The 25622-nt window shown below is 30.6% G+C and overlaps 3 protein-coding genes across 4 annotated transcripts in view; 1 reads left to right on the top strand and 2 right to left on the bottom strand.

Annotated features, from left to right (window-relative positions):
• The window catches only part of LOC114327567 (dnaJ homolog subfamily C member 3), a 33607-nt gene extending 25062 nt beyond the window's left edge, over window positions 1–8545 (bottom strand). Inside the window, exons 1-3 of the mRNA XM_028276242.2 lie at window positions 8328–8545; window positions 8161–8271; window positions 5331–5530 (exon numbers count right to left, since the gene is read on the bottom strand). Of these exons, the coding sequence (XP_028132043.2) occupies window positions 5331–5530; window positions 8161–8271; window positions 8328–8418 (402 nt within the window). The 5' untranslated portion in view covers window positions 8419–8545. The remainder of the gene's footprint in view (window positions 1–5330; window positions 5531–8160; window positions 8272–8327) is intronic.
• An 8003-nt stretch (window positions 8546–16548) lies between these two features.
• LOC114327566 (uridine diphosphate glucose pyrophosphatase NUDT14) lies at window positions 16549–18395 on the top strand. The gene is made up of 2 exons (XM_028276240.2): window positions 16549–17235; window positions 18154–18395. Exons 1-2 carry the CDS (start codon window positions 16821–16823, stop codon window positions 18360–18362), a joined length of 624 nt encoding a protein of 207 aa, XP_028132041.1. The 5' UTR covers window positions 16549–16820; the 3' UTR covers window positions 18363–18395.
• A 1478-nt stretch (window positions 18396–19873) lies between these two features.
• LOC114327565 (60S ribosomal protein L35a) lies at window positions 19874–25601 on the bottom strand. 2 transcript variants are annotated; one of them, XM_028276239.2, is made up of 3 exons: window positions 25357–25601; window positions 24750–25171; window positions 19874–19946 (listed from the first exon to the last, which is right to left on the bottom strand). In XM_028276239.2, exons 2-3 carry the CDS (start codon window positions 25167–25169, stop codon window positions 19923–19925), a joined length of 444 nt encoding a protein of 147 aa, XP_028132040.2. In that variant the 5' UTR covers window positions 25170–25171; window positions 25357–25601; the 3' UTR covers window positions 19874–19922. The 2 variants fall into 2 exon arrangements, with proteins under 2 accessions (XP_028132040.2, XP_050514041.1); XM_050658084.1 differs by lacking the exon at window positions 25357–25601 and adding an exon at window positions 25283–25305.
• Window positions 25602–25622: the final 21 nt, after the last annotated feature.

The raw sequence follows: 25622 nt of genomic DNA, 5'->3' as shown, positions 1-25622 counted from the left end.
AATAGGTTGATTGAACCTGACTTACCTATATACAATAGTGCACACAAAAAAAGTTACAAAATCGTTTTATTTTCATATATCGAAAACTCTTAGAGATTTTTTATTAAAAATGGACATGTAACATTCTTATGGCAGCAATATCTTAAAAAAATTAAAGTGAAATTTGTGCACCCCATAAAAATTTTATGGGGGTTTTGTTCCCTTAAACCTCCCAAACTTTTGTGTACGTTCCAATTAAATTATTATTGTGGCACCATTAGTTAAACACAATGTTTTTAAAACTTTTTTGCCTCTTAGTACTTTTTCTATAAGCCAGTGTTTATCGAGATATTTTGAATATTTGTCGAATCCACCACATATTTGTATATGGTTAAGTACGATTATAGAAACCTGTTAATAACCTAAAAATTTATTTATAATTTATATTTTTAGGTATATTTTGAAAAAGAAGCCACATCTCGATAAAAGGTGACTTATCAAAAAAAGACTAAGAGGCAAAAAAGTTTTAAAAACACTGTGTTTAACTAATGGTACCGCAATAATAGTTTAATTGGAACATACACAAACATTTGGGGGTTTAAAGGAACAAATCCCCCATAAAATTTTTATGTAAACATATTAAAAAAGAAGGCGCATCTCGATAAAAACTGGCTTATCGAAAAAATGCTAAGAGGCAAAAAAGTTTTAAAAACGTTGTGTTTAACTAATGATAGCACAATAATGAATTAATTGGAACGTACACAAAAGTTTGGGGGGGTTTAAGGGAACAAAACCCCCATAAAATTTTTATGGGGTGGACAAATTTCACTAAAATTTTGTTTTCAGATTTTCCTGCCATAAGAATGATACATGTCCATTTTCAATAAAATATCTCTAATAGTTTTCGATATATTCAAAAAAATCAATTTTCATTTTGTAACTTCAAAGGGCTGTAACTTTTTTTATGAGTACATTTGTACTAAGGTAAGTTAGGTTCAATCGAACTATTTTTGACCCCATAATGTGCGGTATAATTTATGACCAATCTTTTCGGGACACCCTGTATTTGCTTTTGTTTACTCTATAGTTATTAAAGGTAAATTAGCAATCATAAGCACAGATAAAACAGTTAAATGTTCCTCATCAAAAATTATTAAATATATGATGCTGACAACAATTTTCCAGTGATAACATAACAATGTATGAAATTTTCATTTTAAATTGCATAATTGCTTGATAAGACGTAAACATATGCTTATTTGCCGTTAATTTAATACATTTATACATGCAGTATGTATAATCTAGATAAGAGGCTAATGCTGACAAGCTAGTTAAAAAACAGCTGGCAGACTTCAGAGTTTTATTATATTTTAAATTTTTTAAACAGATAAATACTGACTACTTTAAAAACCTCGGAATTACCATAATAATGAGAGATTTTAACGCCAAACTAGGTAATGCTGAAAGGGAAGACATTGTTGGTTCTTTTGTCAAGAAAAATGGGACTATATATAGTTGTATACATAGACTATATACATATAGTTGTTTTGAATAATTTTAAATTTCCACCCGACGCATCTATACATGGGTTTCCAGTACTGACATGACGAAAAAAATGTTTAGAAATCAAATAGACATTATACTGATCAACAAATAATGTTTCAAAGACACTATTAAGTTTTTTAATGTTGTTCTGAAGCTATTTCCTTGTGGCATTTTTATGATTAATTATTTATATGGGAAATAAGCCACAATTAAAATGAAAAAAAATATTATCTTATCTTGGTGAAGATGTAAATTCAAACCATAACCCAGAAAATTCGACCTAGAAATGATAAAACCAGACCTGATATTTCTACAGTAGACAATAGTCACTACAATCACAACAGAAGGCTACAGAATATAAATAATTCTACAGTAAAACAGGATACAGCAGTGGTTTGGACATACATACATCAAAAAACACAATTGTTGAAAGCATATAACTAATATGCAAAGGAGAATCAGAAGAAAGAAAGTTTGGATGACTGAAGAGATCTTGAATCTTATAGAGGAAAGATATAGGAAAAAAGGCGTAACTCAGAACAGACATATATCAACAAATAAATTTAAAAAAAACAAAAATTGGACAAAGAAGAATGTAATCACAACAATGTAAAAGCACTATTGCAAGACCCTTTATATAGCGTGGTATTACAAACAGTTTTTTAGTGTTGCTTTATTTTTAATGTTAAAATTTATTGTTAATTTAAGTAATAGCCATAAACATTAAGTAATAATTACATAATTGTATTATTATATAAATTAACAATCGATAAGTACATAATTATGTAATTAAGTACCATCTTTTACCTGATTTTAAAAAAATAATTTTTCCTATTTAAATTTTGGAAAAAAATTACTTAAATATAGTAAATGCATCTATGAACTAACTGTCCGTGTTATTTATTTTAAGTCTGTAAAATATCTAAAACAAAGTTATTAGTAATATTAGTTCAAGGTAAATAAAGCTTAAAAATGTTTTTATAAACATTTCAGGTAAAATAATTGCAAGGTTATTCATTAAATACAAACGGAAACTAATTATTTTTCAATCTGATTTAAAATACTTTTTTTGGTTCTGATCATTGTTATTTTTTATCAAATAGTCAATATCTAGTATATTTATATTAGATGCCCTTTTTGAAAAAGCTTATTTTCAATTCAAGTTCAAGGGAGTACTTAAGTAATAATTTTAAATGTTATTAGATAATAAACAAATTCCAAAGGAAAACAATGCACAATACAGGGTGTAACAAAAATACAGGTCATAAATTTAATCACATATTCTGGGACCAAAAATAGTTCGATTGAACCTAACTTACCTTAGTACAAACGTGCACATAAAAAAAGTTACAGCCCTGTGAAGTTACAAAATGAAAATCGATTTTTTCCAATATATCGAAAACTATTTGAGATATTTTATTGAAAATGGACATGTTGCATTCTTATGACAGTAGTATCTTAAGAAAAAAATATAGTGAATTTTAGACACCCCATAAAAGTTTTATGGGGGGTATGTTCATTTAAACCCCCCAAACTTTTGTGTACGTTCCAATTTAATTATTATTGTAGTACCGTTAGTTAAACACAATGTTTTAAAAACTTTTTTGCCTCTTGGTACTTTTTCGAAAAGTCGAGTTTTTATCGATATATTTTGAATATTTGTCAAATCCACCACATATTTGTATATGGTTAAGTACGATTATGGAGACTTAGTAATAATATGAAAATTTATTTGGGCCTTGTTATGCAAAAAGCAACCAACCCACATTTTTGAGGAAAACAAGATAATGTCACATATCTATTTAAAAATGTGTATTCTACATTGTGTAAAAAGCAACCAAGCCATTCTAAATATTAAACCATGAAAAATACTACTCCAAATTATTTCTGTTTAATAATAGTTCACTTAAGATTTCGCATAAGACAACCAACCCACTTGGATTGTTTGTGTGTATCACTGGACTGAACATATTATTACATTGCACTGTCGAAAAGTACCAGCCAAGTGGGTTGATATTGTTATGCCGATTACGGTTCCTGGAACGTTGCATCTTTTTGTTTTTACGTGTAGGTACTGACCAATATTAGTTCGTGCTTAAATATTAAAATATTTGTTGTGTTATATCTATTATATTATGAAGAAATCTTTGAATCTTTAATGCGAAGAATATGTTTAGATCAAGAACTGTTAAAATAATTAAAGCGGCTCGCGAAATTGCAGAAAATGGTAAGTTTTAGGATTAAGGCTTATCTTACCTTTTTAATATTATGGTTTGTTGTTTTGACTGATTATCGCATATTTTTTATTTGTATTGATATTATGTTTAATAGTAGAAATTCTACTGTATGGTATTAATGAGTTGACTGAAATTATTCGGTTTTATTCATGGATTTTGTGGGTTGGTTGGATTTTGCAGATTGCATTTTATTAGATATATTTCCAACAGCAAAAAGAAACCAACCCTCAATATGGCTATTTTTTTGTAAAAATTTATTAGGATAATTTTGATACTACTATGATAAAATTGCTCTAAAATTAAACTATTGATTAGTGAAGTTATCGTTTAAAAAAATACGACGGAAAATTAAATATTTAGAAAAACATAAAAAGTTAATTTTCTCTTAATTTACAAATTGAGGGTTGGTTGCTTTTTGTTTAACATGGCCCATTTATGATTTACATTTTTAGGTATATTTTGAACCATATTAAAAAAGAAGCCATATCTCGATAAAAGGTGCCTTATCGTAAAAATACAAAGAGGCAAAAAAGTTTTAAAAACACTGTGTTTAACTAATGGTATCGCAGTAATAGTATAATTGGAACGTACACAAACATTTGGGGGGTTTAAAAGAACAAAACCCCCATAAAATTTTTATGTAAACATATTAAAAAAGAAGCCGCAACTCGATAAAAACTGCCTGATCGAAAAAATACTAACACCCCAAAAAAGTTTTAAAAATATTGAATTTAACTAATGGTACCACAATAATAATTTAATTGGAACGTACACAAAAGTTTGGGGGGGTTTAAGGGAACAAAACCCCCATAAAATTTTTATGGGGTGCACAGATATCACTATAATTTTTCTTTAAGATGTTCCTGCCATAAGATTGCCACACGTACATTTTCATTAAAAAAATCTTTAATAGTTTTCGATATATTTGAAAAAATCGATTTTCATTTTGTAACTTCAAAGGGCTGTAACTTTTTTTATGTGCATATTAGTATTAAGGTAAGTTAGGTTCATTCGAACTATTTTTGTTTCCAGAATATTTTATTTAATTTATGACCTGTATTTTTGTTACACCCTGTATATTAATAAAAACAATGACATGATATCAAAAATATATGATTGTTTGTATTCATTTACAATGGGATCATCAATGGAGATAATATCTAGGAAAAACGAATCAATAAGGGCCACAAACAAAGTGCAATGGTGACTCAAAAAATTCCTGGATTAAATTGGTTACATGAAGCAAAGAATAGAAACAAGTGATGAGTCACGTAGGGGGCTTCACTTCAATTTTGGATGCAGGAAAGCAAATGAAGAGAAAGTGAGAGAGAGAGAAGGAGGGAGAGAGAGACAGAAAGAGAGAGAGAGAAAGAGAGAGATAGAGAGAGAAAGAGAGATAGAGAGAGAGAGAGAGGGAAAGAGAGAGAGATCTGCCTACAGATGAGCTTGGAGGCAGATGCTGAGGAAGGCCAGGGACCGATTTGGGCTGTAGCTCCATAGGAGAGAGTTGGTACCAGTTTATAGTAATGACAAAAACAACACTGCAAAATAATTATTGAAAACACTTACCACATTATAATAATCCAATTGTGCTAAATCATAGTTGGCTTGCTTGAGGTGAACATTTCCTCTGCTAATTCTAGCTGCAGTGAAATCCGGTTTTAATTCTAACACTCTATCTAAATCACTGAGGGCATTCTTTGCTTTGCCTAAAGCTAGGTACACAGTACCTCTTTTGAAGTAAGTTAGATAATTGTTGGGATCTCCCTCTAAAAATTACCAATTTGTCAATTTCTTAAGCTCAATTAATAAGTACAGTTGAGTCCACGAGTCTTTACCTGTGCGTCATCATTTAAAGCATACTAATTAAGTCGATGATAAGTCAGAAATTGAAATTTACTAAACACAACAGCAAGTGACAGTAAGTAGCTACTGCTCCTATTACGGGTTAAAATTTGAGTTATCAAATATGTGTTTTATCTCGACAGGTATTAATGACGCACGGGTAAAGACTCGTGGACTCAACTGTACAATGTTATATTTATTTATTCATAAAGTTCAACAGGTTTTGAACGCCTAGGCCTTTACAATATTACTATTTACATAAAATGCACTTATGTCTAGTTGCACCAACAAATAAACAATTGATTTGGATTGCCCGTTTATTTTAAATTATAATTGTCAAAAAACTGTCAAATTAAAAACTGAAATTTTAACGATTCTCCCAAAAAATAGTATTGTGTTATTATATTTGATGGTAAAAAATTTAATATTTTTTTGGGAGAGTTGTTAAAATTTCTGTGTTTAATTGACAATTATATTTTAAAATAAATGGGCAATCCAAATCAAAAAAGCAATCGTTTATTTGTTGGTGCAACTGGCTTTATTATATTCGTTACATACATTTCTTAACCACTTCCATTGTTTTCTCTCCAATGATTTTTCTTTCCCATTCTCAATATTACTTTTTTGTACATCGTCATACATGCAGTCCTTCATCTCTTTCTTGGTCTACCTTTTCTTCTTTTTTATTGGCTTTCATGATAGTACAATTTTTGATAATATTTCTTTTAGTGTGTATTAAATATCATATTCTCTGTGATTTGATTGCTCTCATCATTTTTGGTTTGTTGCATAGTCCCTCAAGTTCTTTATTATTTCTTCCCCATTGACTATCATTTTCACACCTCCATATATTTCTGTTTGTATTTTCCCCTTCCTTCTTCTTAACATGCCCTATTAAGTCCCCTTGACGTTGGCGATTAACATGGCGAAACTGTCTCTGTCTCAAGCTATTCTAAATAGTTGTTCTGCTTTCTTTATTCCTGTCCACTCCCTGATATTCTTCAACCAAGAGGCCTGCTTTCTACCAATTCCTCTGCGTCCTTCAATTTTACCCATCATAATAAGAATATTATTATTTCCTCTAACCATATTTCTAAAAGGTATAATTCTGATTCTTTATGCACCCATGTTTTGCATGCATATATAGCTGTAGGCCTGATAACTGTTGTGTAGATTTGTATTTTTGTTTTTCTTGAGACATGATTGGATTTCATTGATGATTGAAATGCTCTACCCTTTGTTTTCTTTTGCTATTCTTGCCTTTATCGCCCCCTCCCCATGTTCCTTTTCATCTAATTTTACACTGAGGTAACTAAATTTTCAAACTCTTTTAGAACTTGTATGTATTTTCTCCTTATATCTCCAATGTGAAATTATCTTCTTTTTGTTTATCTGATTATCCCATTATCATGTATTTTGTCTTTTCTTTATTTATTAAATATTTTTGCCTCTTTCATTATATTTTTCATTAATTTTTTTAGTTCTTTCTTACTTATGGTTAATAGTGTTAGATCGACTGTAAATGCTATACATTGATAGTCATTTTCAAAACTAATTTCCTGTATGTATATTTATTTTACTTTTTCTGATTATTCCTTCCAGTATCAGATTAAAAAGACTAGTTGATAGTGGGTCTCTTGTCTAGTACATTTTTACCATCCTGACAATTTTACTTGGTAGGTGACAAGATTTTGTAAACTTCTTCCAGCAATGTGATAGGTACCTCTATAATTTTCACATCTCATTTTGTATCCTTTTTTGTATGGGGTGGGGGATAATCCTTGCTATAGCCCAACTCTTTTGGCATTTTTCTGTTTCCCATATGTTTTTTCGGCTTATGTATCTTTTTATGTAGCCTTTTCCCACCTGCTTTTTTTATGACTATCTTCAATTTCATGTATTGCTTTCCATTCTTCTTCATTTTTGTTTAGCAGTTGTGTAAAATAAGTGTGACAATTTCTCGTTATTTCCCATGGTTCATTTATTAATATTTCTTCATCATTTTTCATGTATGGGTTATTTTTATATCCTCTTTTCATTTTTCTTGTTTCCTGTTAAAATGATCCTATTTCCTGTTTTTTTGGAATTTTTCTTCTATCTCTTTGTTTGTTTTCACATTGTATTTTCTTTTTTTGTTTTTGCATGTTCTCTTCATCACTCCTCGATTCTCTGTATTCTTGTCTGCTACTATTGTTTGCTAAATTTTTATTCTTCTTCTTCTAATTGCAACTGCTATTTTTTGGCATTCCTCATCATACCATTCTTATGTTTTGTGTTTTCTATTAGCTTTCATTAAGGTTTCTTTACTCTTCTTTAAACCTGCTTCTCTTATACTTTCCCACTTATCTTCCAGGCCCAATGTTTCTGGCTCTTTGTTTAGTCTGCTGGTTAGTCCTTCTTTGTATTTCTTCTGCGAAGTGTACAATATAGACACTGTATAGTGTCCACTATATGTACAAAAATCATCAGATCAAATGATATTAAATACTAGACCCAAGATCAATATAAGAGATCAAATGTTATTAAACCAAAGACAAATAAATGATTAGCTTACCAACTGCCAGATGATATTGGCTCAAGGCATCTCCTAACTGACCGCTAGCTAAATATTGTTTCCCTAACTCTAAATGCCTATTTATTTCAGCTTGTGTCATACAATCTGAAACTGTAAAACAAATATTTTTATCCTTTAATCCTATTAAATTTCAGGTTATAACTTACCATCTAATAACAACTCGAGTGTTAAAATGACTAAATATGGTGTAGTTTTTAACCAAAAGTTTCTGTTTAAATTATCAAAACTGCTCAACATTTTTGGTTTGATAATATGTTGTAAAGAGTATAGCGAAATAATTACCTATATAATACCGTCATAATACACATGCAAACTTTATATTATAGCTACATATACATACACGACATTACTTACAAATGTCAGTGTCAAAGTTAAATCGTGGTTTGTTGTGATTGGTCGAATAGTCTGATTTGCTATTGGATATTCGTTCTTTGTACATTCAACTGTCAATTAACTATTTTCTATTTCTCTCTGGTACATTGGAATTTCTATAATATGTTCCTTTCATGTAACTCCAAGTGTATCATTTGGATAAACTTTAAGACAGAGCCGGACTACAAGATTTTTCTACTTCAGTCATTTTTAAAAATAAATATTTCTGCATCATAAATCATAATATATAATATATTATAACATATAAATAAATACATTGAAAATTATAATTATTTTGTAATATCATTATAATGTATAACTTGTTCCTTAATCTTAACTATTTTTAATGGGAAATAAGCCACAATATTATTAAAAAATGATTTTTATCTATTTATTTATTTATTTATTTAACGGAAAATCTCCTTTTTACAATATAAAGATATAAAAACATTTTTAACACTAACCTACTAACAAGTAAATATATCATAATAACATATTACCTACATAAAATACTTAAAATATATAAAATATAAAAATTACATAAATTACACAAATACTCCCTCAGTTGGTTCCTAACAAATAAATATATCACAACATATTACATTAAATACTTCCTCAGTTGGTTCTTAAACCTGGTTTGACTAACTCCCAGCAGATCTGTAGTTTTATTAATTTCATTACCCAGTCTATGAAATCTAGGTATAGGACTATTATATCCGTAGTTGGTATAATGAAAACTAATTGAGAATAATGGTTTATCTCTAATATTTACAGTGTTTAATTTAAAGTTGATTAGCTCCAACAAATCTGGGCAAGTTATATTACCCTCCAAGATTTTATGAAGAAATAAAAGATCATTAATAATTAAAGTTTTTTCAATAGACAACAACTTTAAATGATTATTTATTCTCTGATAAGAAGAAAATTGAGGCATATGTAATCTCCACCGACAAGTTTTCAAAAACCTATTCTGGACTGCTTCCAAAGATAAAATATGTGATCGATAATGAGGTGACCACACTGGTGAAACATACAATAGGATGCTGCGTGCTAAAGATAAATACAAAGTCCTGAATGTAGAAACAGAAAATTCTCTAGAGTTTCTAGTTATAAATCCTAAAGTTTTCAAAGCTCTACTAGTAATAGATCTTAAGTGTGAGACAAATGTCAAAGAACTGTCAAACATTACTCCTAGATCCTTGATTTCCCTAATTTTCTCTAAAGGAACAGAATTAATATTATAAACAAAATTTACAGGATTTGTTGATCTTGAGAAAGTTATTGTAAAACATTTGCGTGGATTTAAAGACATGGCAATATTGGTAGCCCAATTAATAAAGCAATTTAAATCATCTTGTAACTTGAAACAGTCAGATAATTCAGAAATTTCCATAAATAATTTCAGGTCAACGGCAAATAATAAAAGCTTACAATATTTAAAACATGAAGCTACATCGTTAATGAAAATATTAAATAGTAAGGGTCCCAAATGTGATCCCTGTGGGACGCCAGAACTTGCGTTTATAGGAATCGAAGTAAATTTTTTTATTTTCACATACTGAATCCTGCATTGTAGGTAACTTTCCAACCAATTCACTAAATAGTCAGGAAATCCGATTTTAATGAGTTTTTGTAAGAGTAAATCGTAAGAGTATATCTAAAACTAAACCTAACAATGAACAAGAAAGGACAAAGAATTGTATTTATAAAATACCTTGTGAATGCGAACAGTTTTATATAGGTGAAACATCAAGACCATTAAACGTTAGAATAAGTGAACATCAATCTTATATTAAAAATAGAGAATTTGATAGATCTCAAATATGTCAACACGCATGGGATAATGAACATAGAGTTCAGTGGAGAGATTCAAGTATAGTCCTGAAAGAAACAGATAGTAAAAAGAGGAAAATCAAAGAAGCGGCTCTAATTATGCTAAACGAAACCAATTGTGTCGCAAATTCCTCGGTGGAATGCAGTAGGATGTGGATACCCATACTGAAAGAGGAAGTCAATAGAAAGAAAATACCACAATTAGTAAGTCAATAGTCAAGTTAGTACATTTTATATTTTAGTATTACTTATATATCCATGTATTATTGATATTATTTATAATTTAAACAAAATTATAGTAAAGTCAGAATTTGGTATTAATTTTGAGAGTAAATTAAATGTAAGACAAAATACTTACGATGTCGGGATAGTATCACGAGGTTTTTCCTGGTTTTCCCTCGTGATTTACTATGAGATCTCTAACGCGAGAATTTTAATGTCACCGTTGCATGTGGTTGTCTTTTTAAAGACAGATCACATGCTATGATTTTTTGTGACGGATATTCTTGAGTTGGGTTGATTTCATGTAATCGAATGAACTATCTTTCAGTAAAGTCGTCCCAGGAACGCAACTCATAAATATTGGCAATATCATTTTAAAGTCTTCTACTTTAAAATGTATCATATTATGTATCTGAATTGCCGATATAAATGAGTCAAATTAAATAAATTATTAGAAGAATTTTTTTACTAAGCAAAACATTTTTGTTTATGTTAATAGTATTTTGTATTTTGACAACGGCACCCGATTTGGGCGTCGAAATGTTAATAAAAATCATTTTTTAATAATATTGTGGCTTATTTCCCATCAAAAATAGTTAAAATTGTAAAAATGCCACAAGAAAATAGCTTCAGAACAACATTGTTCCTTAATTTCCTGAAGATACCTTTCCTGAAGACAGTGGCGGCTCGTGGCCTTAGAGACAGGGTCGGCAAGGTCTTTTTGTCTCCTCATATAGGTGTACCATCTAATTAAAAGGCTTAAATCATCATAGGAGATTTTTTTGTTTGGTTTACTTGACATTCTCTCTTGTTTCGTGGTGTTTCGACAATATGTTTTGATTCTTTTGAGACAAGAGAAATCCCGTTCATTTAAAGCAGAAGTTGGTGGTAATAAGATGATGAGTTTGTTGTAATGAATTGCAGTACTTACTATATAAAATAACACATATTTCGTAACTTATCCAACTTTCTGAAAATATTTGGATCAGCGTAATTTTTAAAAAAAGAATGTGTGTGTACTTTGTACGCACGTAAGAAGTTATACTTCTACTACATATTATGTGATTTTTAAGACAATACCAAAAATTTAAAAAAATAAAAGAATAAAACGCACACAAACACATTGAAAAATGCCACAAAGAAAAAATGATTTCTGAACGATAATAATTGTTGGCAAAAATTTTAAATACGCATTTTCTGAAAAAAAAATTATATAACAAATATACTTACAATCATAACATGCATAAAAAAATAAAAAAATAAAACTTGCATCGGGAATTGAACCCGTGAATTTCGTGGCGCTTTGATTCGTAATCGAAGCGTAGACTAACTCGTCCAATCCCACATTATTTATCATGTGGAAAAATACGGTAACTGAACGTTTTACTGTTTGACAGTTGTTTTGAAAATTAAATTATGTAGTTTAAATTTTGTGGAAGAAAATATAACAAAACAGTAAGAAAACAATATATTAGATGAAGATTGGTAGAACTTTTGTTGGTAATCAAATTAAGTATGTAAATCAAAGCATTACATACCTACTAGATAAATAAATCTACGCCAAAAAATCATAATTTAAAAATAAAAATCGAACCTAATTTGGGATTTCTCTCTAAAATCCGCATTCTTGAGAAAATAAATGTATGTATTTCAACCTAATCCAAATGTATAATTACAATATGATTATAATAAAAACTACTTACCAAATTAGAATGAGTTTTCCTTGTCCAAAATAGTCCAAAAGTCCAAAAATATAGGTATATGAAAACTATTTAAAAAGGCAGTATAACTATTAACTAACTTTTGTTTGTTGTTTCTTTTCACACAAATTTTAAAACGCAACAACCATAAATAATCTTACTACAGCTGTGCCACAGCCGCCATATTGAATAATTTTTGACATGTCATTTGAACATCCAATCAGAACAAAGTTATAATGCGCATGCGCCCGGTCGCTAGGTTTTACCATATAAAAATTCACCCTCTATCGCCGGTAAAGAAGTATAACTTCAAAAATTTGTAATAATAAATATATTAACAATTAAAAATGAATAACCATTTTCAATTTCGTTGCAAAACGAAAATACAGCCGAACCATATTCCAGTCCAATCAGAGAGTGCTGCAAGCACCTCTACCGGTTTCGAAACTTATTAGTCTCTCATCAGGAGGCACATATGCTGCTCTCCCTGATCCAACCAAAACAAACCCCAGCGTGCAGTCCCGAATTGCAACGAACGAAATGGCATAGATGCCCTAGCGGCAACTGCTAGCAAAAGACTAAGTTTTCACTCTAATGGCATACAACATATCCCACCAGAATGAAAACAATGGGAACCTTCTCTGGTTACACCTCCGAGGCTTCTACAATTTGCAAGCCATACGGATGCTGAGACTAAGGAAGATGAGGGAATTCTACAATTTACAATTCACGTCACATCTGCTCAGCGCGGTAAAGTTCCAACGAGACCGCGCTGTCTCGTTGGAACTTTACCGCGCTGAGCAGATGTGACGTGAATTGTAAATTGTAGAATTCCCTCATCTTCCTTAGTCTCAGCATCCGTATGGCTTGCAAATTGTAGAAGCCTCGGAGGTGTAACCAGAGAAGGTTCCCATTGTTTTCATTCTGGTGGGATATGTTGTATGCCATTAGAGTGAAAACTTAGTCTTTTGCTAGCAGTTGCCGCTAGGGCATCTATGCCATTTCGTTCGTTGCAATTCGGGACTGCACGCTGGGGTTTGTTTTGGTTGGATCAGGGAGAGCAGCATATGTGCCTCCTGATGAGAGACTAATAAGTTTCGAAACCGGTAGAGGTGCTTGCAGCACTCTCTGATTGGACTGGAATATGGTTCGGCTGTATTTTCGTTTTGCAACGAAATTGAAAATGGTTATTCATTTTTGATTTACATTTACTCTGTGTGGAGTATGAAGGGAACCAGTCTCGTTGGAACTTTACCGCGCTGAGCAGATGTGACGTGAATTGTAAATTGTAGAATTCCCTCATCTTCCTTAGTCTCAGCATCCGTATGGCTTGCAAATTGTAGAAGCCTCGGAGGTGTAACCAGAGAAGGTTCCCATTGTTTTCATTCTGGTGGGATATGTTGTATGCCATTAGAGTGAAAACTTAGTCTTTTTCTATATTAACAATTCTTTGGCGAATTTAACTTTTAAATTTTGAATCGTCAAAGAGGTAAAAGATTTGCAAATCTTCAAAATTCGAAAAACGAGTATCTATTTGCATAATACATAGTAGGTATCCAAAATTTCAAAATATACTCGTTTTTCGAGATATGTATCATGCCTGTGTCTTTTTTGGGTGGTTCTGAAATATCAGGCGAACCCAAAACGTCACTGCGTATATATTGGAAACTACTATCATTACGAAAATCTCTGAGATTTTGCACCAGTTTTCTTATTCTATCTTTGGAATAAATAATGTCAGTTGACTGATTTCGAACAATAATGAATATCAAATCGGTTTGAGCAAACACTTTCTTAAAAATATTTAAAAGAATATTAAAAGAGTAATCATTTAAGAAAGTTCTCAAACCGATTGCTTCACGGATCGAGATATTACATCACAACTTTCAAAATCGTCGCCTTCGATGATAAATTAAAAAAACTTCCAAAAGCTGCTCAAGAAAATCTACTACAGTGAAAACTAACCGAGGTTTAAAATTTGATCGCGTCTGACAAACTGTTTGCATTTTTTTTTTCGAAACAAATTGTCCTAAAACAGTAGTCCGGGCGAGCTAAACTGGCAAGAAAAGACGATATTCTTTAATTTTTTTACACGCACCCTGCCAAACTAAAGTCATTCTATTCCCATGACAGTGAGTAAATAAAACTTGTGGTGCAATAGTTTTAACTTTTGCCTGGAGGCCGTTCAATTCACCAGACATCACGGCAGCGCAGTCATAAGTTTGCCCTACCAATTTATTTTTGATGTCAAAAAATTTTAATCTGTTATTTAAAACACCAAAAACATATTCTGCCTTATTGCTTTTACTCATGTCTGTAAAACCTAAAAAACCTCTCATTATCACGTACATAACGCGTATCGGACAACAATTGATAATTATTGTGAATGACATGATAATCAGAAGTTTCATCTACTTCTAGCGAAAAGCAAATTGTTTTCTGAATCTCAGATCCATTCAAAATGTAACTAATTGATTATATTTTTTATTATATAAAACGTTATTCAAAATGTAACTAATTGATTATATTTTTTATTAGTTCATTCTGTACTGTTTTAGACATGCCGTAAATATCTTAGAATCAGAAAGTAGTAAATTAGAAAATTCCAAATCGTATTTCTTAAACAATTTTATTAGTTATCTATAATTATATCATATATAACGATTATACGATATTATATATCTATAAATAAATGATAATTCCTGACAAAAAAATTACAATATCAATTCAACGACGTAAAATTGCGTGATTATTTTTTACAATTTCTGCCGATGCCTCGAAATGAAACCTCGGCAAATCTAAATGTGCCGTACCTGCTGTTGCCTGCCGTGTCTGCCTACGGACAGAATTGTATGTTTGGGTTGCTTATCGACTTGTATTTCGTTGAGTTTTACGTGTAAATCGTCACGCTAGGGATGAACTGTGGTCGGCTAGCCGGCACCACCCGGCACAGTCAGATGGATGGCTCGGATCATTCATTTTTAAAAAGTCTCTTATGCGCATGGATCACTTAACGCTCGGATTGGTCGAATCCTTTTAAAAACCACGAATAAAATTTAGTCTGTATTATCTGACAGTTTTTTTTATTTCACAGATACAAAAAATTACATAAACTCTGATTAAACTGAATATTAAAAAATCTATAATATCAATAAATGTGTGGGTCGGCACTGCCGACCCTAACAGGCCGCCACTGACGCTCTGAGCTTCGCTGGTGGCGCTCCTAGCGGATTACTAATTCAACTTTCACCGGTAATTTTTAAATTTATTATTTAATTGTTATCGCTTAACATTAACAACGCAAAAAATTAATTAAATTGTAATCGATTTTTTTAAGATTTTGCTAATCATTTTGACGTTCTATTGATAAAATATGAATTTCTTACTTCGGATACTTTCACAATTATCGTGTAGATGGCGCTAAGATTTTTAGATTAAATTATAATTACATATTACGGAACATTAAAAAAACTTAAATTCAGTATTTAAAACGTAAGTATATTTAAAATAAAAATATATACCACAGCTTTGACCAACTAATATTTTTTATAATTAATGTTTTTCATTTTAATTTTAAATTAATCACTTTGACATTTATGTCAAATTTCCGGTAAACGTTTACCGACTTGCCACTACTGGCGCTCCCGAATTTGTAAATATCCCCTCTACGTACGAGCTCACAGCGTGTGCGGTGTGCAAGTACTTGGAAGGGAAACGAGAAACGACCGTGCGCGAGTCGCGGAGAAATATTGCAACTATCTTAAATAATTCATATTGTTAATTGAAATTGTCAAATTGACGTATATTTCGTACCTTCTGTCATTGAAGCAGAAAAATTATATATATTGCTCCACAATATTGATATGATATGCAATTATTATATAAAGGTAAATTTAATTAATTGTATTTTGCTTGCGGTACTGCATTTTAATAACCAATTTTATTTACTACATACAATTGTTTACGTTTGCATAACATAACCTGCATCTTATTTTTTCTTCTTATTATTTTTTTGGACTATGGTCTTGGCAATTATCCAGCAACCAGGACTAATATAATTGGCCAATATAATTAAAAGTGCGAATAAAAGTACAGAGCGTAGAAACAGAGGTCGCTTTGCCGAACTTGCACGGTGAAAAATAAAATGGCCTTTAAATGTGAATACATAATGGGGAGAAGCCATCCCTGGCCTACTTCTTTATTTTGATAGGCCTGGCCACTGACAGTTATATAATGTCAAAGTCAAAAACGTTGTCAAGGAAACAGCTGTTTTAGATAATTTATTTAAAAATTCTTCAAGATTATTAAAGTTTATGTATGAATTAAGGGAATAATTTTATCAGGGTTATCTAAGTTTACTTTCAGATTTGAAGTTGCGTATTTTCATAGGAATATATTATTTGTTCAATGTCTACTGAGTGCATATGCTCAGTATAATTTGGTGTCAACAAGTACATTGATTATTACATTAATATCCTTTGATTCATTCTAAATATATTACAAGAATCTAAAATGGACGATGTCTCAAAAATTGTTATCCAACCTTTACGGGAATCTATTTATTTGAAACCCTATACTATGCATTTTGTCCAGAATGGCACTAAAAGAACCTGGGACTTACTAACAGTACATGACAGTGTAGCCATAATTTTATTCAACGTTTCAAGAAACGTTTTAATCCTTGTGAAACAATTTAGGCCTGCTGTTTATTATGGAAGCATTCCAGAAAAAGATAGAATTATGGGAGAGGAGCTCGACACTAAGAAATACCCACCAGAGTTAGGTATTACGATTGAATTATGTGCTGGAATTATAGACAAGAACAAATCCGAAGCAGAGATAGCCAAGGAGGAGGTTTTAGAGGAATGTGGGTATGATGTCCCTGTTTCTAGCATGCAAAAAATAGGATCTTATAGATCTGGCGTAGGTAAGTGTTCTATTATTTATTTGTGTATTATATGTGTATTTATAAAAAATCATGAAAGTTCTACAAGTACCGGCATATATTTTCATTGTCAAAGCAGTACATCTATTGATAGTAATGCACATATGACATATTAGGGAACATCCATACTGTTATTAACAACTATGTTAAAAACAAATTTAAACTTTTTAATACGCTCCCACCCATCCGTTATATAGCATTGTTTACAGTTGAGTTCCCTCTCATTTCAACTTCGCAAATTTTTTAATGGCATTGATATTAATATTCAGCAAAAGGCCGGCGATAACTGGCCTGCAAGGGATGAATTGTAGGCGGGCGCATAAAAATGGGCTGTTTTTTTCTGCAGGTGTTATACAGAATACGATTTAAAAAAAAACCTAAGGGCGCCTATGTTAGTTTTGCTGGCATGTACCTTATACCTCAGCGCTGGGACTGATTCATCCAGTCACAATCAGATTATAGTGTAATATGTAGCGTGTGTATATTGAGTAAATGTCTTGTTACTTAGTAAAGTTGATTTCATTGTCTTTACAGACGCTTATTGTCTCCGAACATCTGCAAGTTAGAACTACTTCACAATTATTGCAACTCATGACATTCCTTTTCAGTGTTTTTTTTTTAAATTCAGTGATTTTAGTGAAGAACATTCCTATACATAATAATATAACATACATATTAATTAATAATTTTAAAAGTGTTTGTGTTCTCAATCATTTGCTGATGTCATTAATATTATTTTGATGTTCTTTGTTTTCTATGTTTCTATTCTTATATAGAAATCTTTCAACCCGGGCAGTAAGGCAGTATTTTTGTGTGGGAGTGGTGTTTTTATTTCAATGGACCTGTATTTAATCATGAAAAAAAATTTTTGTACTAAATAATAATTCATATATTTTGTAGGTACTTCTGCCAGTCTACAAACTGCCTTTTACTGTGAAGTTACTGACGATATGAAAGTTTCATCAGGGGGAGGAGTTGATGACGAGATCATTGACGTTGTGGAAATGACTGTTGAAGAAATGAAGAAGTATGTTACTCAGAATTATATAAAAAGTCCTCCTAGTTTTATGTTTTGTATGTATTGGTTTTTATATAACAAACAAAAGTGATGTAACCATGATATTAGATAATTTATGAATTAATTTGTGTTTTCTTTCAAACGTTTTTTTTTGTAAAAACTATTTTTGAATCTATCCTCAAAATATACCTAGAGTCCCAAGATTCCAACAAAAAACTACAAAGAGCTTGAAACAATATGATTCTTGTTGAAAATTGATAAGTATGTGAATTTATAAATATCATAAATCATTAATGTCTCTGGTGCTACTATAGTATGCAGTCTACCGAGGGATGCTGTGTATAACCTGTATTAAATCTGTACAAATAATTATAATTTTACAAATTAATACTTTGTCTATTATATCAGTTCACTATTTTAGTTGGGAATAAGCCAATTTTATGGTGTTAAAAAATATATAGGGTAGATGTTTCTGACATGATTTTTAACTGACAATAGGATATACTAAAATACATTTTAATTAAAATTGTGATATACAGTGTGTCCACGGTTGGGGTGCCCAAGAGGAAAAACTTTTTTATTTTCAATTTTAGCGAAAAATGTCATTCGAAAAAACGAAATAAAATTCAAGTTTTTCAAATCATGCTTAATTTTGTAGCCAATTTTATGTAAATCCCTATAAATTTTTGCACTAAGTTCAAAATTGTAACAATAATAACTTGGGAGAACAACCCTGCTGCTTCTTTAAATTATGAAACCAAACTTTGTCGTTCTCCTTGAAACATTCAATTATTTACTAATTAAATAATTATTAATCCAATAATTTTAACAATAAAATTGATCACAAGATAAATGCTTTTTTGAACGCTTAACATTGTCAAAAAAATGACAATTCGCAAATTATTTATCATCGTTGACAGTTACTAAGCTACATTGTGGCTTGGCAACACTAGATTATTGTTATAATTTCGAACTTAGTGTAAAATTTATAGGGATTTACATAAAATTGGCTACAAAATTAAGCATGATTTGAAAAACTTGAATTTTATTTCATTTTATGGCGTTTTAGAACAAGCAAAACTTTTTGTCAACAATGACATTTTTCGCTAAAATTGAAAATAAAAAAGTTTTTCCTCTTGGGCACCCCAATCGTGGACACACTGTATTTCCATTAGGTAGCAGGGTTGGTAGGTTTAAACCAACATGCTTAAAATCTTGGTTTAAATCAACTAGTTTTTTAAGAAAAAAACCTGGTTTTTTTATTGAATTTTTAAACTTGTGTTTTTATTTTAAAGTTTTTTATATAGCTGCCTCAAATGAAGAAAATTAAGATAAATCAATTTTATTTTTAACTTTCGAACTTCATTTTGATATGTTTGAAGATGTTTTTTATTTCAATTTTTTGTGTGTATAAATAAAAGTTGTCTTAATCATTTTTTTCATTGTTCATTACTTATTCACTTTTAAAGTATTTAGACTTATGATACTTTGTATCAGATAAACCCGGTTTAAACAAAAAAACCTGGTTATTTTGGTTTTTTTGAAAAACCTTGGTTTTTGCCTACCCTGTTAGGTAGTATAAAATAGAAATAAAACATTAAATGTGTTGGAAAACATATTTTTTATTTCTTATTTATATTTATAAAAACAACTATATCTTAGATGGGTACAGCATCTGAAAAAAAAAACATATATTAGTATCTTTCCACACATTTTTATAATAAATGGGCTTTTAAAGAATTTATCAGTAAAATTTTTCAACACGAAATATATTCAGGTTTCAAATGTCATAAGCATCATGTGTATTTATTTTGGAACTACTATATTTTTATGTTCACAATATTTCACAGCACCCTTAAAACAACATGCAGATGTCATTTTATCATGTAACTTTCGTGTATTCAATGTTAATGTTTCTATTGGTAACCAAGCAAGATACTTGAATAACAAATGGTCAGGATTTCATACAAAAATATTCACAAGAACAACACTGAAGTCCAACGCCTGTCAACTTCGCCCCGTTTATCCACCAACTCTTTGTCAAAAGTGACATTCAAACAATATTTAGCATCTTATATTCCTCAGAATGGCTTCACTATAAGAAGTAAATGACTTAGAAAACTATAGTCCACCCGCTATAACTTTTCCCATGCGGTACGATTCATTTTCAATCAAATTAAGTCAAAACAGAAAGTGAAACATACGCCGATGTATGTAGTCTATAGTATACAGTATACAAAATGTATATACACATCGACATTCGTTTCAATTTATGTTTTGACTTAATTTGATTGAAAATGAATCATACCACATGGGAAAAGTTATAGCGGACGGACTATCGTATTCATATGTATGCACAATATTTATTATTGTTGTCTGATATGATTTAGTATGAAAACCTCGTATCTAATTTTAGAGACGAGACTTTAAACTGAATTTCGGCATACTCATAACATAAAATGCATGAAAAATTTATTTGTAATCTAAATGTGCTCAGAATCAAAAATATGTAAAGATAGTGTGACTAATTTCTAACTGAGGCCAGCCCTGCCCCTAGCAGTAAACAAACAACGGCGCCACGTCATTGACGAGTAATTTCTCCACTAAGCTAGAATATTTCAGATGGTGGGCAGAGACCTGTCTCAGGCGTTCAAAATGTTCGATGGATGTTCTCGAAGCAGAGCCATATCTATATAAGCGGATGATTGTTAAGCAGAAGTGAGTTATCGACACTTAATAATATTATTGTATTCGGATGGAGTTGTGTGCCGTGTATTTTGAAATGTATTAGTTATCGGAATTATTATGTTTAGCTAGTAAAATCATAAATTTGAGTTTATAAATAAATTAGATGTGTTAGTTTGAGTTATTTGTAACTATTTAAATAAATTAAATAAGTGATGTAAAATAAAATAATATAAAGTAACTCTTCCTTTATTTAAATTAAACTTAGTGCCTAAAAATATAAATAATAAAATAGTAAAGACAGTTGCATAACAATAGTTTTTTGTTTTTAGGTTAGAGTATGCAGAATTTAAATTTAAAATCTCTTGTAAAATGTGGTGTTCATAGCACGCCATTGATTGATATGTAAAATATTTTTATTTGCACTGAACTTCTTGTTTTTTTTTTGTCTGGAGTATCTATTATCATCACTATTTTAATCTTTTACATTTATCTTTTTTAGATATTAAATTAGCCTATATCCAGATTAATGTTCAAATTCTTCACCATTTTTCATTCTAAACTCTTATTTTTTCCATTTTCAACATATTAATCCTTTTCCTTGGAGTTACAATTATTTTAACACTAGAGATGTAGCTATATTAGTTCAATTATTCCTAAAACTTCGTACTGTAGTTTTGCACTAGTTTGTATTTCCTTGATATTTGGATATTGTTTTCGAGGTTCCAAGTTTTACATTAAAAATATTAAATATTCATTACAAGCTATATACAGGAATATGCAAAGAATGGAAGGGAAATAAACCTCAAGAAAACTGAATTCTTAACAAAGGAGAATACAGAAATAAAAAACCAATGGAAATTGACTAAGGTAAACAAATCAAAGGAAAAGACAAGTATAAATATTTAGGTTTTATAATATCAAACAAAGGAACAACTGAAGAAGATATAAAAAATAGACTAGGACAAGCAAAGGACTGTACAGGGTTTCTCATTATATTTTGACCCCCACTTATTTTCCTTATTTTCGGGAATACAAAAAAAAGTTTTATTATTTTATCTGTACCAACCAACAGTGTAGCAACAGACCAAATTTTGTATACAGGGAGTGCCCAATAAAATGCATCTTCAATATTTCAAATGGGACACCCTGTATTTTTTTTATAGTTTTGAGTAGTCCTGCATTTCCTGATTACAAATATATAACATAGTGTAGCATTAGTTTTGTTCTATAATGGCGTATGGTACACTTCGCGTCAAAAAAAACTGGTACAACTCTTATAACCGAAAATTGTGTTTTTCAAGTTGTGTAAGTTGATCTTGTCACAAGTGTCATTCCAATTTCTAGGGCAACGTTGCCAGTTCGACGAAAATATTATATCAAACTAGGTAAAAACAGGGCTGTGCGACAGACCGCATTTTTTAATATACTAAAAACTAAAGCAATTGTAATTTTCTGTCATCTCAATTAAGTATCCATACATTGATTCGTGTTTTATTATAATTTATGAAAATATTTCAATTCAAAAATAATGATAGATAATAAATCTTGACATGACTTTAAATTATTATGTTTAATTTCAAATCGAGAGGTGTGATTGGTTTCTCATAAATTGTAGGACAAAACTGCATTAGGTTGTGTAGCATAAATAAAACACTGGAAAAATTAAAAACTTAATTTGAAATTAATACAAAATGAATAACTTTTACAGTGAACAAGTGTGTAATTTAAATATATGTATTACAATTCGAAATATACATTTTAAACGTTATTTTTTTGTATTTAGATTTAGTGCAATTTCGTTATCTGTGATGGCAACAACGAAGTGATTCACGAACAATAATTGTCAGTCTGAACACAGGTTTACATTGGGAAAAAAAGTGTACCAGTTTTATATGACGCGAAGTGTACCATATGCCATTATAGAACAAAACTGATGCTACACTATGTTATATTTGTAATTAGGAAATGCAGGGCTACCGTAATTTCGGGTGACTTTGGTTCATTTTGGGAAAAAGATATTTTAGTAACTAGGGCATTTGTACAATAAATTATCCAGTAAATTTCATTGTACCGCACCATCAGTACCATATGAACTGTTTGAAAATTTTAATAAATTATGCTAGTACTTATGTTACGAAAAAAACGAATTTCTAAAATTTGGTCATTCCACATAAAATTTTTTGACTGCAAAAATTGGTTGGCAACCAATAATACTTCCAAGAGTAAGATTAATTGCATAGTGGCATATTGAAAATCTGTGAATTCTTAACCTCCGTGCATCGTTATTTCAGTCTAAACATAGACAGCAAGACGGTCAGATATTATTTTGCAAGGTGCTACAAAATTTAACGGTTTTCGGGTGACTTTGGCCCAGTTTGTTGGATTTTGGTTATTGGTTACTTCTATATTAAATTAAAGTAAGTAAATGCTGATTTTAAATTTGCTTTTAGCCTTGTAACAACTGCAGGGTTTATTAACTTTATAGCATTAACGACGTAAGTAACCTTAATTTTTTTAGATGCCCTCCAAAATTACACGGCAGACACATTTTCCAGGAAAATTCGATGGATTTGTAAGAGGTAGTAATAACTGTTACGGTTGGGTGCAAGTAATGGTACTAGGTGAAAGAAGTTTATGGCAATGGCCCGAAGTCCCCGTAAGAAAATCCTACCACTTGGCTATGTTGATTTCACTGAGCCATTGGAACTTGGAGATAACCGATATTTCTTTCCAGATTAAAAAAAGCTTGTAAATCATTTTATTGTTCATTCTTTGTTAAGAAATGATGTTTTTTGTTAACCTAGGGTCCTATGTAAAGTTTCATGTTAGTTTTAGTTTTTCTTTGTTTGAAATTTAAATAAATTTTTTTTCACCTAACAAAATGTTTGTTTCTGATTCATCTAGTAGGGTCACTTTAGCCCAAACAATAATAATCACAGAGAATAAATATAAAATGTAGCTTGAGACAAAGTCATCCGACACTAGCGGGTGACTTTGCACACCACATTTTTATTTTTTTTTATAATAAAGGAAGCGCTTCTTTGTGTTTTCGTGTAATTTTTCTAAAAAAGTAGTTATAGACTCAAATACACATAAATAAAGAAACATACTTTTATGTATTCAAAAAACTGAAATCTACATTTAAACTTCGAAAGTGAGTCAAAGTCACCCGAAATTACGGTATTCAAAACTATAAAAAATACAGGGTGTCCCATTTGAAATATTGAAGATGTATTTTATTGGGCAGTCCCTGTATACAAAATACAGTACTGTAGGATAAGAACAACAGAATAAAAACAAAAAGAAGAATATGACAAGAAGTAGACATTGGTTAATAAATAAGAAAACCAAATTCAAATTAAGAACAACAAAGATATTTCTAATGAGAATCTGCAGAATAACAAGAAATAGACTAAATAACAATATTAAGAAAAGAATGGGAACAAACTCGATATAATAGATTACATAGAACAGAGATTTGTAACCTGGTACAAACATGTCAGAACAGCAGACAAAAAACGGATAAACAGACTAACAGTGGAACCTGATAATAATGGGAATTTAACATCAACCTAACCTAACATTTTGGAAAGAAGGCACTAATAAACAATTTTCCCAAAGAAATACTTTTGTCACATATTTATATCAAATCAAAGATTTTATTTACCTAAATCAAATGACAACTTCTTGAAAGGTTCAAAATATTGAGTTTCCCTCCAGATATTTATTAAATAAAATTGAGTACAATTTTTCTGTGAAAATGTTCTGAATATTAAAAAAATATACTTACAATACGAATACGATGTCCCATAGCCTTGGCTGGTAAATTCCTATTGAATTTGGCTCTCACTGCACCCCTTGTGCCATGTGGTCTGGTGACTTTTCCCCAAATAGCCCTAACTTTGGATTTGACAGATTTGGGCCTACCGGGAACACATGTCCTGTTTTTAGCTTTGTATACATAGACGCATTTCTTTCCTACGTAAAACCAACTCTCATCTTTTGATCTGGTTCCTTCTACAGATAATAGGGCTGTATTTTCGTGTTGATTACGAAGACCTCTTTTGTAACCTGTGAAGATGGCTTTAGCATATAAACGTCCATGTCTTTTGAAGGGACGCCTTTTAACGGAGGGTTTATCACTTGGAGTTGCACCCTCCTTTGGTGCCTTTTTCTCTGCCTTCGGTTTCTTTGCCGCTGCGTCTGCCATTCCTACAACAAAACATACCTGTCAGTTTTTTGTTAATCGGGCTTCATCTGCTTATTTTCACAATATTTTAAATTTATCATGATTATGTTAGGTAGTTTAACGTTTATACAAACTATATGTTGATGTATTTTTATTATTTATCACAGAAAAATGATGGATTTTACAAATTTAGTATCACAACACTCACCGAAGATCTCGTTTAGAATTAAAAAGAAGTTATTTCATTTTTGTCCGACAGATGGTAGCATTAATCGCTGTCATTTGTCTTGTCGTGGTATGTGACTGAACAGTTATTCATCCAGATTTAAAAAAAAAATCAATTAAGAAATAAACACATAAAAAAACTTAAGAGAACAAATGTTTATAAAAGAATGAGCGGGAAGAGGATTTGATTCAAGTATTAGAAAATAAAAAAGCGCCTTTTTATTTTTTATTAAGTCGATGTCATTATTC

The sequence above is a fragment of the Diabrotica virgifera genome, chromosome 8, assembly GCF_917563875.1.
Source record: "Diabrotica virgifera virgifera chromosome 8, PGI_DIABVI_V3a".
Taxonomy (NCBI): Eukaryota; Metazoa; Arthropoda; class Insecta; order Coleoptera; family Chrysomelidae; genus Diabrotica; species Diabrotica virgifera.
This window is presented reverse-complemented; position numbering and strand designations above follow the sequence as displayed.

Excerpts from the sequence above, each read along its gene's own strand:
- LOC114327566 (XM_028276240.2), top strand. The coding sequence starts at position 16,821 with ATGGACGATGTCTCAAAAATTGTTATCCAACCTTTACGGGAATCTATT. Across the intron at positions 17,236-18,153 it reads ATCTTATAGATCTGGCGTAG|GTACTTCTGCCAGTCTACAA; the intron begins GTAAGTGTTCTA and ends TATATTTTGTAG.
- LOC114327565 (XM_028276239.2), bottom strand. The coding sequence starts at position 25,169 with ATGGCAGACGCAGCGGCAAAGAAACCGAAGGCAGAGAAAAAGGCACCA. Across the intron at positions 19,947-24,749 it reads TGGGACATCGTATTCGTATT|ATGCTGTACCCATCTAAGAT; the intron begins GTAAGTATATTT and ends TTTTTTTTTCAG.